The following is a 16,750-nucleotide window of genomic DNA, read 5'->3' as shown; positions in this document are numbered from 1 at the left end:
GGAAAGAGGAAGTCAATTCGTCTCTATTTGCAGACAACATGATTGTATATTTAGAAGACCCCATCGTCTCAGCCCAAAATCTCCTTAAGCTGAAAAGCAACTTCGGCAAAGTCTCAGGATACAAAATCAATGTGCAAAGATCACAAGCATTCCTATACATTAATAATAGACAAACAGAGAGCCAAATCATGAGTAAACTCCCATTCACAACTGCTACAAAGAGAATAAAATACCTAGTAATACAACTAACAAGGGATGTGAAGGGCCTCTTCAAAAAGAACTACAAACTACTGCTCAAGGAAGTTAAGAGAGGACACAAACAGATGGAAAAACATTCCATGCTCATGGTTAGAATCAATATCATGAAAATGGTCATACTGCCCAAAGTAATTTATAGATTCAATGCTATCTCCATCAAGCTACCACTGACCTTCTTCATAGAACTGGAAAAAACCACCTTAAACTTTGTATGGAACCAAAAAAGAGCCTACATAACCAAGACAATCCTAAGCAAAAAGAACAAAGCTGGAGGCATCACGCTACCTTACTTCAAACTATACTACAAGACCATAGTAATCAAAACAGCATGGTACTGGTACCAAAACAGGCATATAAACCAATGGAACAGAACAGAGGCCTTGGAAGTAACACCACACATCCGCAACCATCTGATCTTTGACAAACCTAACAAAAGCAAACAATGAGGAAAAAATTCCCTGTTTAATAAATGATGTTGGGAAAACTGGCTAGCCATGTGCAGAAATCTGAAACTGGACCCCTTCTTTACACCTTACACAAAACTTAACTCTAGATGGATTAAAGACTCAAACATAAGACCTAACACCATAAAAACTCTGGAAGAAAACCTAGGTAATACCATTCAGGACATAAGCATGGGCAATGACTTCATGACGAGAACACCAAAAGCAATGGCAACAAAAGCCAAAATTGACAAATGGGATCTAATTAAATGTAAAAGCTTCTGCACAGCAAAAGAAACAATGATTAGAATGAACCAGCAACCAACAGAATGGGAAAATATTTTTGCAAGCTACCCATCTGACAAAAGGCTGATTTCTAGAATCTACAAAAAACTAAAGCATATTTACAAGAAAAAAAAAACCCATCCAAAAGTGGGCAAAGGATATGAACACTTTTCAAAAGAAGACATTTATGCAGCCAACAAACATATGAAAGAATGCTCATCATCACTGGTCATTAGAGAAATGCAAATCAAAACCACATTGAGATACCATCTCACACCAGTTAGAATGGTGATTATTAAAAAATTTGGGGACAATAGATGCTGGAGAGGATGTAGAGAAATAGGAACATTTTTACACTGTTGGGAGTGTAAATTAGTTCAACCATTGTGGAAGACAGTGTGGCAATTCCTCAAGGATCTAGAAATAGAACTACCATTTGACCCAGCAATCCCATTACTGGATATATACCCAAAGGATTATAAATCATTCTATTATAAAGACACCTGCACACATGTTCATTGTGGCACTGCTTCTTACAATAGCAAAGACTTGGAACCAACCCTAATGCCCATCAATGACAGAATGCGTAAGGAAAATGTGACACATATACACCATGGAATACTATGCAGCCATAAAAAGAATGAGTTCATATCCTTTATAGGGACATGGATGAATCTGGAGACCATCATTCTCAGCAAACTGACACAAGAACAGAAAACCAAACATTGCATGTTCTCACTCATAGGTGGGTATTGCACAATGAGAACACATGGACACAAGGAGGCAAACATCACACACTGGGGTCTGTTGTGGGGTGAGGGGCTAGGGGAGGGATAGCTAGTCTGTTGGGAGTGGCAGGCAGGGAGGTTGGGGAGGAGTAACACTGGAAGAAATGCCTGATGTAGGTGATGGGGGCATAAAGGCAGCAAACCACCATGGCATGTGTGTATCTATGCAACAACCCTGCAAGATCTGCACATGTACCCCAGAACTTACAGTATAATTTAAAAAGAAAGAAAGAGGCCGGGCGCGGTGGCTCAAGCCTGTAATCCCAGCACTTTGGGAGGCCGAGGCGGGTGGATCACGAGGTCAACAGATCGAGACCATCCTGGTCAACATGGTGAAACCCCGTCTCTACTAAAAATTACAAAAAATTAGCTGGGCACGGTGGCACGTGCCTGTAATCCCAGCTACTCAGGAGGCTGAGGCAGGAGAATTGCCTGAACCCCGGAGGCGGAGGTTGCGGTGAGCCGAGACTGCGCCATTGCACTCCAGCCTGGGTAACAAAAGCGAAACTCCGTCTCAAAAAAAAAAAAAAAAAAAAAGAAAGAAAGAAAAATTTGCATAACCCAAAGTCACAAAATTTTTTCCCGTTCTTCTGAAAGATTTAAATTTGTAGGTTTTACATTTAAGTCTATGATCCATTTGAGTTAATTTTTCTATACAGTGTATGTGTGGCTTAAATTTTTCTTTCTTTTCCTGCTTAAGGATATGAAACTGATTTCTACTTTTTTTTTAAATAATAAAGACACTATTTTTTAAAAGAACAAATATTTACTATACAAACTGGGAAAATAGAGGATATGGCTGCCTCCTGTTCCAGGGAGAAGGCAGAAGTGGGTGGGAAGGAAAAGAGAAGGATTTTAAGAGCAACAAGGTCTCTTCAGTGGGGGCTCCGCAGGCTAAGGAGAGGCGGGGCTGGGGCTGGCAGAGTGGTCAGCTGAAGCGGTGGGAAGTGCCCCGGTGGGCTCAGTGGCTCCTGTGGGGGTGAAACAGGGGTCAGTAGGGTGAAGGAATCTGGAGGCTCAGGAGAAGGGGGCAGGGCCCTGACTCTGAGCCGGGCTGCAGTCTGGGTGTGCTCAGAGGTGCATGGTCCCCACCCCGGGGCGGCTCCGTGGGGGATAGGAAGGCCCAGGACACTGAGACATTGCTGCACCTGCTCCTAGAGCTCCCGCGGTGGCCGCTGCGGCTGGGCTCTGGACAGCTTACTTTCTGCGGTAGGGCCGGTGGTGCGCTTGAGGGAAGGCCGAATCTCTCCGAAGACACTGCTGTGGGAGAGCAGAGGCTTCTCAGGGGCCCAGGCCTGGGCACAAAGGTGGGGACCTCTCCATGTCTCCTGACGGGCTTGAAGGCAGAAGGCCTGGGTACCGGGCTCTGCTTCCTCCGCTTGACGTCCGGGGTCTCAAACCAGAGTGGCTCGGTGAATTTCCTGTTTCCCTTGTTGCACTGGCTGAGGGCCTTGAGCACGGTCTCCCTGGCACAGGGATCTGGGCGCTCCAGGGCAGGTGAGGCTTGTCGAGGCTCCTCTCTGTGCTCCGGCGGGGCGATTTTCACGGTCACTAGGCTGCGGACGGGCCGCGGGTGCCGGGCATTCCAAAGCCATCGCTTCATGTAGGCCAGGCGAGCCTCAGAAGAGTCTGGCCCAGTGAAACTCAAGAGCTGTGGCCTGTTGGGAAAGCACCTCCGGATGCGGGCAAAGTCCCAGGCTGGAGGAGCCGTGGGGAGGGGCTGGGTGCGGACCCAGCGCTCCCTATGGACATAGATGACTTTGCAGGGGTCCTGGACCTGGGAGCGGAGGACTGGTCTGGAGCTCAGCGTCTGGGGCTTCTGGGCTCGGGGCCAGCCCAGGAACCAGCTCAGATAGCTGCCCATGACAGCAGTGCAGTGGTCGGGACTTTTCCTTAGAAATTCAGCTTCCAGAAGTTTCCCAAGTCTGCAGCCAATACCAAGTGTGTAGAGCCTGGTGCCCGTGACCGTTGGCCTCAGGACGCCAGAAAGCGCACAAAGCACCGCGCGCTGGCAGCCGCTGGCCATAGAATCCTGCACGGATCAGGCCAGTGTCTCGCGGACACTGGGATGTTACGGGGTGGGGCGTAGCTGCAGTGGGGGAGGGCAGCACCCAGAAGATCTCCGCGACCAGGGACGCTCAAGCCTTCATCCTGCCTACTGATGGTGACAGTCACTTGGCTCTGGGCAGAGGGGCCTAACCGCTGCCTCTACTTTTGTGCCTGACTGTTAAAGGTAGAGGATAAAGGCCAGGCGCGGTGGTTCACACCTATAATCCCAGCACTTTGGGAGGCCGAGGCACACGGATCACCAGATCAGGAGATCGAGACCATCTTGGCTTACATGGTGAAACCTCATCTCTACTAAAAATACAAACAATTAGCGGGGGCAAGGTGGAACATGCCTCTTGGGAGGCTGAGGCAGGAGAATCACTTGAACCTGAGAGGTGGAGGTTACAGTGAGCCAAGATCGCACCAGTGCACTTCAGCCTGGGCCACAAAGCTAGACTCTGTCTCGGAAAAAAAAAAAAGGAAAAGACAGAATTTCTGCCAGGTCCTGAAAACTGCAGATCCCTGTTGACAGAAGGGTGCACTCTTTGATCAGTGTGAAAATGAACACAATAGGCTTGGATACTCTTTCAAGGAAAAACAAGTAATTTACTCATATCAGTAAAGGTGATGTGTGTTTTATTCTTCTAGGATGGACATTAATGTCACTTTTTGTAATTTTGCTCCTAAGAAAACTGAGTCATTAAGTTTTAACACTTAGAATGTTTATTTTATGTGGATTTCCCACAATTTTCAGCCTTTGTACATCCATCAATAGATTGTCTCTCAACACTGTCATTTCTCTTTTCACTTTATTTATTTATTTAAAATTATAGTGGCAGTTTTTGGGAAAAGGGGGATGTTTGGTTACACGTGTAAGTTCTTTAGCAGGTGATTTCTGAGGGTTTAGTGCACTCATTACCCAAGCAGTGCACACTGTCCCCAATTGTAGTCTTTCCTCCCTCACTCACCTCCCACCCATTTCTAAAGTCCCTAAAGTCCATTGTATCATTCTTACCCCTTTGCATCCTCATAGCTTAGCTCCAACTTATGAGTGAGAATATATGATGATTAGCTTTCCATTCCTGAGTTACTTCACTTAAAAAAATGGTCTCCAGCTTCATCCAGCTTGCTCCAAATGCCATTATTTCATTCCTTAAGGCTGATTAGTATTCCACAGTACATTTGTACTACATTTTTTTTAATCCACTCATTAATTGATGGGTTTCTGGGCTGATTCTGTATTTTTGCAATTGTGAATTCTGCTACAATAAACATGCATGTGCAAGTATCTTTTCTGTATAATGACTTATTTTCCTCTGGGTAGCCAACCAGTAGTGGGATTGCTGGATCAAATAGTAGTTCTACTTTTAGTTTAGTTTTCTTTTGTTTTGTTTTTGTAACGAATTCTTGCTTTGTCGCCTACACTGAAGTGCACTGATCTTCGTCACAGAACTGGAAAAAACCACCTTTAACTTCATATGGAACCAAAAATAGCCAAGACAATCCTAAGCAAAAAGAACAAAGCTGGAAGCATCACGCTACCTGACTTCAAACTATACTACAAGACTACAGTAATTAAAACAGCATGATACTGGTACCAAAACAGAGATATAGACCAATGGAACAGAACAGAGGCCTTGGAAGTAACAACACACATCTACAATCATCTGATCTTTGACAAACCTGACCAAAACAAGCAATGAGGAAAGGATTCCCTATTTAATAAATGGTGTTGGAAAAACTGGCTAGCCATGTGCAGAAAGCTAAAACACCAAAAACAATAGCAACAAAAGCCAAAATAAATAAATGGAATCTAATTAAATGTCTGCACAGCAAAAGAAACAATCATTAGAGTGAACCAGCAACCAACGGAATGGGAAAATATTTTTGCAAGCTACCCATCTGACAAAGGGCTAATTTCCAGAATCTAGAAAGAACTAAAACAAACTTACAAGAAAAAAACAATCCCATTAAAAAGTGAGCAAAGGATATGAACAGGCACTTCAAAAGAAGATATTTATGCAGCCAACAAACATATGAAAAAATGCTCATCATCACTGGTCATTAGAGAAATGCAAATCAAAACCACATTGAGATACCATCTCATGCCAGTTAGAATGGCAATCATTAAAAAATCTGGAGACAACAGATGCTGGAGAGGATGTGGAGAAATAAGAACACTTTTACAGTGTTGGTGGGAGTGTAAATTAGTTCAACCATTGTGGAAGACAGTGTGGCGATTCCTCAAGGATCTAGAACTAGAAACACCATTTGACCCAGCAATCTCGTTACTGGGTCTACACCCAAAGGATTATAAATTGTTCTATTATAAAGACATGTGCACACATATGTTTATCATGGCACTGTTCACAACAGCAAAGACTTGAAACCAACCCTAATGCCCATCAGTGATAGACTCAATAAAGATAACGTGGTATATATACACCATGCAATACTGTGCAGCCATTAAAAAAAGGATGAGTTCCTGTCCTTTGCAGTGACATGGATGAATCTGGAAACCATCATTCTCAGCAAACTGACATAAGAACAGAAAACCAAACACCACATATTCTCACTCATAAGTGGGTATTGAACAATGAGAATACATGGACACATGAACATTACACACCAGGGCCTGGGAGTTAGGGAGCTAGGGGAGGAACAGTAGGGAGTGGGGAGATTGGGGAGGGATAGCATTAGGAGAAATAACTAATGTAGATGACGGGGTGGTGGATCCAGCAAACCACCACCATAGCACGTGTATACCTATGTAATGAACCTGCACAATATGCACATGTACCCCAGAACTTAAAGTATAATAAATAAATTTTTAAAAATAAAAATAAAAATAATTAGGAGACAACAGATGCTGGAGAGGATATGGAGAAACAGGAATGCTTTTACACTGTTGCTGGGAGTAAATGGTTAGTTCAACCGTTGTGGAAGATAGTGTGGCAATTCCGCAAAGATCTAAAAATAGAAATACCATTTGACCCAATCCCATTACTGGTTATATAGCTAAAGGATTATAAATCATTCTATTATCAAGACACATGCACACGTATGTTTACTGCAGCACTCACTGTACACAACAGCCAAGACTTGGAACCAACCCAAATGCCCATCAATGATAAACTGGATAAAGAAAATGTGGCACATATACACCATGGAATATTATGCAGCCATAAAATAAGATGAGTTCATGTCCTTTGCAGGGACATGGATGAAGCTGGATACCATCGTTCTCAGCAAACTGACACAAGAACAGAAAGCCAAATACCACATGTTCTCACTCATAAGTGGAAGTTAAACAATGAGACCACATGGACAGTGAGGGGAACATCACACACCAGGTCCTTTCAGGGGGTGGAGAGCTAGGGGAGGGACAGCAGGGGGTGGGGGGATTGCAGGGGGATAGCATTAGGTAAAATACCTAATGTAGATGATGGGGTGATGAATTCAGCAAACCACCATGGCACATGAACACCTGTTTAACAAACCTACATGTTCTGCACATGTACCCCAGAACTTAAAGTATAATAAATAAATAAATAATGCATCATGAAAATTTTTTTCAAAGGTCATCCAGGAATTTGCCACTGGTGCACTTCTACACGGAAGATGGGTTATAGGGGGATGCTGCACAAAGGCACTCTATCAACAGTCCTGCCCTTCAACAAATGCCACCCCACCCTGACCAGTACCAGATGCTCTGTCACCTGGCATCATCTACTAACAGATATCTTGTATCAAGTCAGATGTTTCATCTTGGTTTCCTAATGCAAGACTTTCCTGATTGACTGACTGACTGACTGACAGGGTCTTACTGTGCCATCCAAGCTAGTGTGCAATGGTGTGACCTTAACTCACTGCAACCTCCACCTTGATTCTGGCAATTCTCATGTCTCAGCCTCCCAGGTGGCTAGGACTATAGTCATACACCACCATACCTGGCTAATTTTTGTATTTTTTAGCAGAGATGGGGTTTCACCATGTTGCCCAGGCTGGTCTCAAACTCCCGGTCTCAAGCGATCCACCCACTATGGCCTCCCAAAGTGTTGGGATTACAGGTGTGAGCCACTGTGCCCAGCCACAAGAGTTTAATTTTATTTTTTAATTAAGAGAATGCACTCACAAAACTAGGAGGGGAAGGAAATTGCCTTAGTATAATAAAGATCATATATGAAAATCCCACAGCAAACACCATACTCAGTGGTGAAACACTGAGTTGCTGAAATTTTAAAACACATAAATAAATGAAAAGGCATTCCATGTTCATGGATTGGAAAACTTAATATTATTAAGATGTCAATACTACCCAAAGTAATCTACAGCTTTAATGCAATCTCTATCAAAATAGTTTTCAGTGTATAAGTCTTCTGCCTTCTTGGTTAATTTCTAAATTTTTTTATGTTATTATACATGGTATTTCCTTAGTTTCTTTTAATGTTCATTATTAGTATACAGAAATGCAGCTGACTTTTGTAATTATTTTGCATCCTAGTACTTTGCTAAATTTATTAGTTCTAATGATTTTTAAGTGGAGTTTTTAGGGTTTTTTAGATATAAGATCAACACATTAGCAAATAGATAATTTTACTTCCTTCTCAATTCACATGTCTTTTACAAGTACACCTTGTTTTATTGGGTCTCACTTTACTGCATTTCACAGATTTTGTGTTTTTACAAAGTGAAGGTTTATGGCAATCTGCATCAAGCATGTCTATCGGTGTAATTTTTCTAATGGCATGTGCTCACTTCATGTCTCCATGTCACACTGTGATAATTCTCACAATATTTCAAACTTTTTCATTATTATTATATCTGTTATGTTGATCTGTGATCAGAGATCTTTGATGTTACTATCATTGTTTTGGGGGCACCATGAACCATGTCCAAATAAGATGGTAAACTTAATTGATAAATGTGTGTTCCGACTGCTCCACTGACTAGTCATTCCCCATATTTCTCTCTCTTTCCTGAGACATAACAATATTGAAATTAGATTTAAATGTAAGAGCTAAAGTCTTAAAATGTAACAGAAAAGTTTCATGACACAGGATTTGGAATAATTTATTGGACAGATGCCAAAATTACAAGCAACAAAAGTAAAAGTAAACTGGACTACACTAAAAGACTTCTGTGTATCAAAAATTATCATGAACATAGTGAAATGGTGACCTATCAAATGGGAAAAAACATTTGCCAATCACGTATCTGACAAAGGGTTAACACCCAGAATGCTCTTTAGAGCTCCTACAGCTCAACGACAAAAATAAATAACCTGATTAAAAATGAGCAAAGGACTTGAATACAAATTTCTCCAAAGAAGACATACAAATGGCCAACAAGAATATGAAAAGCACTAATCATTAGGAAATTGCAAATCAGAATCATAAAATGTTACCTGATACCCATAAGGATGGCTAGTATCAAAAAAAAAAAAAAAGCAGACAATAACAAATGGAGGCAAAAATGTGGAAAAATCAGAACTCTTGTGCACTGTTGTGAATGCAAAGTAGACCAGCCATTTTGGAAAACAGTATAGCAGTTCCTCAAGAAATTTAAAATAGAATTACTGCATAACCTAGTAATCCGACTTCTGGGTTGGATATATATTCAAAAGAATTGAAAGCAAAGTCTTAAAGAAATATTTGTATATGCATGTTCACAGCAGCATTAGTCACAATAGCCAAAATGCAGAGGCAGTGCAAGTGTCCACCAACAGATAAACAAAACGTGGTGTATCTATATAGTGAAATATCATTCAGCCTTAAAAAGGAAGGCTGGCATCCTGGCACATGCTACAACATGGATGAACCTGGAGGACATTACGCTAAGTTAAATAAGCCAGACATAAAAGGATCAATATTGTATGATTCTACTTATATACAGTACCTAGAGAAGTCAAATTCATAGAGACAAAGAGTAGAATGGTGCTAGCCAGGGGCTCGGGATAAAATAGGCATTGTTGTTTATAGATATGGAGTTTCAGTTTTTCAAGATGAAAAATAAAAGAGTTCTAGATATTGGTTACACAACATTGTGAATTTAATTAACACTACTGAACTGTACAGTTAAAATGGTTAAGATGATAAATGTTATGTTAGGTGTATTTTACAATTAAAACTTTTTCAAAACATTAAGAGAACTGGATATTATAATTAAAAGATAGCAAGATAAATGAAGCAATGGTAAGAAATTGTGCTGGAAACATAGAGAAGCTGAAAACAAGTAAGCAAACCAAAAGCATTCTAAAAGCTAGAGCCCTAAGGAAGGTCACAGGCTCCCATTTGAGGTAAACTAGCTGCCCATTAATCTGGTCCCCAAACCATATACAACAGAAAAACCAATTCTTGTTGCTTAAAGTCAAAGCCTGGCTCAATGAATGGGAGAAGGGATGTTTATACTCCATCCTATGGAGGGTCAGCCTTCCACAAAATGAGCAAAATCATCCCTTTCCATACAACAAAGATTGAAAAACAAGTTTCTTCTTAATTTGGAAAAAATTTTAAACATTTATGTTCCCCTATATACACATGTTCCCTTTTATATTCTACATATACAATATACTGGATATGGCAAAGAAAAAATGAAACTCAGAGATGTAAAGCAACTTCCAAGATTTACAAATTGGTAGCCCTTCAAGGACAAACTTAAATCCAAAGGGGAAACCACTGGACATCCAACAGGGGAGCAGGGAGGAGCCACCTGAACTGAGCTTGTAATACCAGGGGGAGTGGATGCCTGTTATAGTATATACAGCCATATGGGGCCCCACGACATGCTGTTTCCCTTCCCCACCCCCAGTCCCTTGCTGCCATACACATACCTGTGAAACAAGCAATTCAAATATTACCATAACGAAATCTATGCATTATAACTCCACCACAGTGCTCTGTAATGTTGCCAACACGGTTATTAAGCCTCCTTTGATATTTCAACAGATTGCAAGCAGCTATTTTATGAGAGAATAGAAATGAGATATATTGGAATAAGGGGGAAAATCTCAGAAATCAACAAGACTAATTTTCTAATTAATAGAGGAATCTCACCCAAAGAATTTCAGACAGGTAGGTGCCTGCCAACTGCTTGAATACTAATTGCAGAGAATGTCAATGCCTAGCAAGATAGCCCATTCTATTTTTGAGCAGCCTTAAAGAGTTACAAAGTCCCTTCTTATACAGAACCAATAAACGCCTCCCTGTAACTTCTGCTTTTGGGCCTGAGACTTATTTTCTTAAAACTGAGAGATTATTTAAAATTATGTAGGTGATTAGGATCATTTGAAAACACTTCTATCGATCACCTGAGGTAACATTATTTGTTTGGAGGAACATGGAAGTCACACAAGTGAGTAAATAGCTGGTTAGTGAGCACTTGGGCACAAAGTTCCTACCCTGAATGAGTTAGATTTTGGAGGTCAGATTAACAGCAAAATTATTTTGCTAGTGAGAAATAGCTACATCGTGTTCAATAAATTTTGATTGCATAAATAATGCTAGCTCTGAAAAAAATCTGTCATCTTTGAACAAGAAAGATGACCTGTTAATTCTGGTATGAAAGAAAATTTCCTTCAAAGCATTAACAACATACTTAAAACAAATTAAAGTCTCAGCCAAGCCACTGAAATTGACAACTATAAAAAATATCCGTGTGGCCAAACATCCTATGTATTAAAAAGTTTTGGCCAGGCACAGTGCCTCACACCTGTAATCCCAGCACTTTGAAGGCTGAGCCAGGTGGATCACCTAAGGTTGGGAGTTCGAGGCCAGCCTGACCAACGTGGAGAAACCCTGTCTCTAATAAAAATACAAAATTAGCTGGGTGTGGTGGTGCATGCCTGTAATCCCAGCTACTTGGGAGACTGGGGCAGGAGAATAACTTGAACCCAGGAGGTAGAGGTTGCAGTGAGCCGCGATTGTGTCATTGCACTCTAGCACGGGCAACAAGAGCAAATCTCTGTCTCAAAAAACAAAAGTTTTAATGGGGTCTATTTCTAAAAGCATCCTCAAATCTTTATTAAAGAAAGAGTAGCATGCACACAACTATTTATCTTCCCTTCTTTGAGAAAAGGCATGAAAAGTAAAATTAGACCAAAATATGCCTTATTATTTCCTTAAGTGTAACATTTCAAATGTGAATTAACTAGCACTGGGTAAGCCCTGAGAGGCGTTGGAGATGCAAGTGCTACAGAGTCAGATTCTCTACATACTGAGTGTGCTAAAGTCAACACCTATAATTTGGAGGCTTCTTTGGGTCCAAAAGAGGAGCTCACTTAAAATTTGTTTCTATTAATAGCAATAAGCATTTTTTTGGTAAAAACAAAATATTTCACTTAGCTTTGGTAGATACTTTGAAGAACCCCCCCTGTCTAACTGAATAAGTCATTCACAAACACATTGAGGTATTAATACAAAAAAGTTAACATCTATCAAAAGTATAAAATTCAATTTAAATGTTTTCTTAAGCATTATTCTTTTCTAAAATAAACTCTCGCTCATGCATTCCAAAGTAATGGTCCAGCCCCTAATCTATAATTCAGTTCCAGGTTGGACAGCCATCACAAAGCACCTACTAAAACACCAGACCTTTGAAAGCATCCTCTGCTTTCAGGAAGCAGACACTCTTTTCAGCTGCAGTTCTTAACAGCCAAAACATAAAAGCCCAGTAAAACTGTAATTAGCAAATTCAAGACTCAAATTGAGGCAGTCAGATAAATATAAAATCTTATGTAAGCCACAGTAAGGAGAATGACCTGAATCACAAGAGCACAGTTAAGTAAAAATATTCCTTAATTTTTATTTATTTAGAGATGTATATAGGCAATTCAATATCTCCATAAGCTGAGAATTAACTGCAAAGACCCCAGGTATACTTACCATCCTAGAGCCTTCAATTAATTTTGTTTCCCCAAATAGTTGCTCACAATCTAGTCACAAAGCTTTTTTCTATCTCAAAAGAAGTCCATTCTTTTGGCTGTATCAACATCTCACACACAAAAAGTCAAGCTAGCCATACTTACTCTAGTGCATCCCAGGTGGACACTTGATCCATGGCTTCAGCCCATAGCCTGTTAAACATGCAGACTTCTCAGGCTACAACCCAGACCTGATGAATCAGAATCTGCATTTTAATCTCAAGCTCTCCACTTGAGTCCCAAGCATCTTAAAGTTTGAGCAGCACTGCGTTCAACCAGTAGGTCTCAAAGGGTGGTCCTAGGACCAGCAGCATCAGCAGCACCTGGGAATCTGGTAGAAATGCACATTCTTGAACGCTGCACTACTGAATTTCAAACCTGGGGTGGAGCCCAGCAAGCTGCACTTTAACAAGACCTCCAGGTGATTCTAATGTAGTGTGCAATTTAACAAGACCTACAGGTGATTCTGATGTACTCTGAAGCTTTGGAGATCCAGTGCTTCAGACAAGGAGTTGACCAACTTTTTCTGTGAAGGACCAGACAGTAAATTTAGGCTTTTGGAGCCCTGGGTCTGTGTTGTAACTTGCCACTGTATTATGAAAGCAGCCATGGATATATGTAAACAAAGGAGCGTGGCTGTGTTCCCATAAAACTTTATGGACACTGAGATTTGAATTGTATATTCTTTTCATATGTTATGAAATATTGTTCTCCTGATTCTTTTCAACTATTTAAAAATGTAAAACCATTCTCAGCTAATGGCCCACATAAAAACAAGTGAGGAGCCGAATTGGCCCACTGGTTGTAGTTTGCCAACTGCTGCTTTAGCCCAGAATATTTGTTTTCCCAGTTCCTACTGATCTCCTTTTTTGGCAAGCCAGACTCTTGAATATCACTACACAGGACCCATGTAAGTCAGAGGGCTAGGCTACCTTGTGTCTCAGCAAGGAAGTAACATTTAAAATGCATTCCACAATATCGTGAAAACAATCCTACAGCGGAGGGCATACCAATCCCCCATACTAATAATACCTAAGAAATCAAGTAAGAGTCTGTCAAGAACATAAAATAGTACTTACAAGTTTTCCAGAACCTTAATTATTAAGTGTCCGGGGTCAGGGGGAGCAAATGAAAGAATCCAAAGGATTCTGTGATCTGGGTCCAGCCCATCTTTCTAATCTTACTGGTCCATACCTACTATGTTTTCCTGTGCTCCAGTAGAATGCAGCCTCTCTTTCTCTGCCCAGATCACAGTCTGAGCATTCCCACAGACCCCTCCTCCTTTTCTCCATGAAGAACACCTGTTTCTTCAACCCTGAAGTCCAAATCCTACTCATTACTTAATGTACAACTGCAGTTTTTTCACGAAGCATTCCCAATCCCCTAGGTAAATTAATCCTTGTATTTCAATTTCAGTCGACCGCAAAGAAGAAGGAATGGCATGGGTGTTTGAGGGAGATGGCTTGATCAGCATCATGCGTGTTCATCAGATACGGCCAACAGCAGCAACTACTGTGTAGCATCCTCCTTGGGGTTCCTATAATCTTCCTTTAGGCAGATCATCATTGATAGAACCAAAAATTATTTCAGTTTTTCAGAGGATGCTTTACAGAATAATCAGTAATTTTCTCAAACAATGTGAAATTCAGGTATCATTACTTAGATGGAGTGGCATTTACAAAAATTAGGCAACAGGTTTTTTGGTTGTTTTTTTCCTTTTGTGAAGACAGAGTCTCACTAAGTTGCCCAGGCTGGTCTTGAACTCTTGGCCTTAAGCAATCCTCCTGCCTCAGCCTTTGAAAGTGCCAAGATAGATGTGATTATTATATTCTATGCTTTATTTGTATAGATTTTTTTGTATCCCTTACTAGACTCTAAGCTCCTTGAGGGCAAGAATAACTTCCTCATATACTTTAGTACATTTAGTCCCCTAGCAGTGGGACATCAGAGTTACTCATATATTTTTTGAAATAATTTAAATTTAGTTTAAAATAATGCAAAAAATAATTACAGAAAGCAGCAGCAGCTACCCATGATTGAGTCCTTAGTGCCTGATATAGTGTATACAGTAATCTCCCACCTCACAGAAAAACTTCCTTTAAGGTAGGAATTCTTGTGCTTATTTCCAGAGGATGACACTGAGAGTATGAGGTGGCCCAGGCCAGTGGTTCTCACAGTTCAGCCCCCAGATACGTGAGATCAGCAGCATCTGGAAACTCATTGGTAATGTGAATTCACAGGCCCCCATACATTCAGGTATTTCTCTTTACTCAGGAAGGGATACTGAACTTGGTAGGCTACAATATTTAAGTAAAAATGCAGATGGGAAATTCTTTGATACAGTTTCTTTCTAGAGACTATCTTGTTCCACAAAAATGTGCTAAAGTTTCTGCATTAATGAAATGCTTACTAATCAGCCACTCAATCCAACCATTGGGAACATGATGAATAGGGAGATGCTGACAGGAGTTGGGAAATCCAGCTACTTTCATCAGTCCAAATGAGCATGGACTTTATGAAGACTTTTCATTATCTCAGATTGCAGTGATAAAATGAAATTCAATAATACACAGAAACCAAAAAGTTAAGACATCAAGATCCCAGCAGTTGAATTATTTATTCCAGCTTGCGCCAACTGAGATGTTACTTAGTAGAGCAGAAGTATTTTCTAGGTCCTACTTAGAAAAAAACAAAAAGTCTAAGGCTATCTCCTAGCATCAGGGAACTATTACACACACACACATAAAACATGTAAAGCTAAGGGTAAAATTATCAGATTAAACATCAAGAATTTCCCCCAACTACAACTGCCTTCGTATAGTCACAAATGCAGCAATTCTACTATGAGGTACTTAGTGCGTATTCACCAGATCTATTTTGTTTACCATTGCCACAATGAGACTCAACGGTCTTATGGAGACCAAAAGATGCCAATACAAAAAAAAGAATGTATTTCTAAAAGAGATTTTACTGTGTTTTATTATTCTCTCCCTCCTTGCCATGCATTTTCTTTCACAGTTGTTGCATGTATGTTTTTATATAAAAACTGTATATATATATAGTTTTTTTTTAATTGCACTTTAGGTTCTGGGGTACATGTGCAAAACATGCAGGATTGCTGCATAGGTACATACATGGCAAAGTGGCTTGCTGCCTCCATCCCTCCATCGCCTATATCTGGCATTTCTCCCCATGTTGTCCCTCCCCAACCTCCCTACCCCTGCTGTCCCTCCCCTATTCCCCACAAACAGACCCCAGTGTGTGATGCTCCCCTCCCTGTGTCCATGTGTTCTCACTGTTCGAAACCTGCCTATAAGTGAGAACATGCGGTGTTTGTCCCTCTGTTCTTGTGTCAGTCTGCTGAGAATGATGGTTTCCAGATTCATCCATGTCCTTATAAAGAACACAAACTCATCATTTTTTACGGATGCATAGTATTCCATGGGGTATATGTGCCACATTTTCCTTGTCCAGTCTATCATCGATGGGCATTTGGGTTTGGTCCAGGTCTTTGCTATTGTAAACAGTGCCACAATAATATATGCGTGCATGTGTCCTTACAATAGAACGATTTATAATCCTTTGGGTATATACCCAGTAATGGGATTGCTGGGTCAAATAGAATTTCTATTTCTAGGTCCTTGAGGAATCGCCATACTGTCTTCCACAATGGTTGAACTAATTTACACTCCCACCAACAGTGTAAAAGTGTTCCTATTTCTCCACATCCTCTCCAGCATCTGTTGTTTCCAGATTTTTTAATGATCACCATTCAAACTGGCATGAGATGGTATCTCAATGTGGTTTTGATTTGCATGTCTCTAATGACCAGTGATGATGAGCATTTTTTCATGTTAGTTGGCCTCATAAATGTCTTCTTTTGTAAAGTGTCTGTTTATGTCCTTCACCCACTTTTGAATGGGTTTGTTTTTTTCTTGTAATTCTGCTTTAGTTCTTTGCAGATTCTGGATATTAGCCCTTTGTCAGACGGGTGGATTGCAAAAATT

The 16,750-nt window shown here is 40.6% G+C and overlaps 2 protein-coding genes across 9 annotated transcripts in view; both read right to left on the bottom strand.

Moving 5' to 3' along the window:
- MTUS2 (microtubule associated scaffold protein 2) overlaps nucleotides 1-16,750 on the bottom strand; it is a 744,933-nt gene that overhangs the window by 569,703 nt on the left and 158,480 nt on the right. The window lies entirely within an intron of this gene.
- Nucleotides 2,451-16,432, bottom strand: LOC118154027 (POM121-like protein 2). Of its 2 annotated transcripts, none has more exons than XM_078375232.1 (2): nucleotides 2,923-16,432; nucleotides 2,451-2,745 (listed from the first exon to the last, which is right to left on the bottom strand). In XM_078375232.1, the coding sequence occupies exons 1-2, from the start codon at nucleotides 3,798-3,800 to the stop codon at nucleotides 2,736-2,738; spliced, it is 888 nt and encodes a 295-aa protein (XP_078231358.1). In that variant the 5' UTR covers nucleotides 3,801-16,432; the 3' UTR covers nucleotides 2,451-2,735. The 2 variants fall into 2 exon arrangements, with proteins under 2 accessions (XP_078231358.1, XP_035159258.3); XM_035303367.3 differs by having other exon boundaries at nucleotides 2,976-16,432.

The sequence above is a fragment of the Callithrix jacchus genome, chromosome 5 (genome assembly GCF_049354715.1).
Source record: "Callithrix jacchus isolate 240 chromosome 5, calJac240_pri, whole genome shotgun sequence".
Classification (NCBI taxonomy): Eukaryota; Metazoa; Chordata; class Mammalia; order Primates; family Cebidae; genus Callithrix; species Callithrix jacchus.
The sequence above is the reverse complement of the archived record's forward strand: the minus strand, read 5'-3'. Positions and strand labels throughout refer to the sequence as shown.

Bases quoted from the DNA above. Each gene is read 5' to 3' on its own strand.
- LOC118154027 (XM_035303367.3), bottom strand. From the start codon at position 3,800: ATGGCCAGCGGCTGCCAGCGCGCGGTGCTTTGTGCGCTTTCTGGCGTC. The intron at 2,746-2,975 runs GTAAGCTGTCCA...TCACCCCCACAG, and splicing joins CACCGGCCCTACCGCAGAAA to GAGCCACTGAGCCCACCGGG.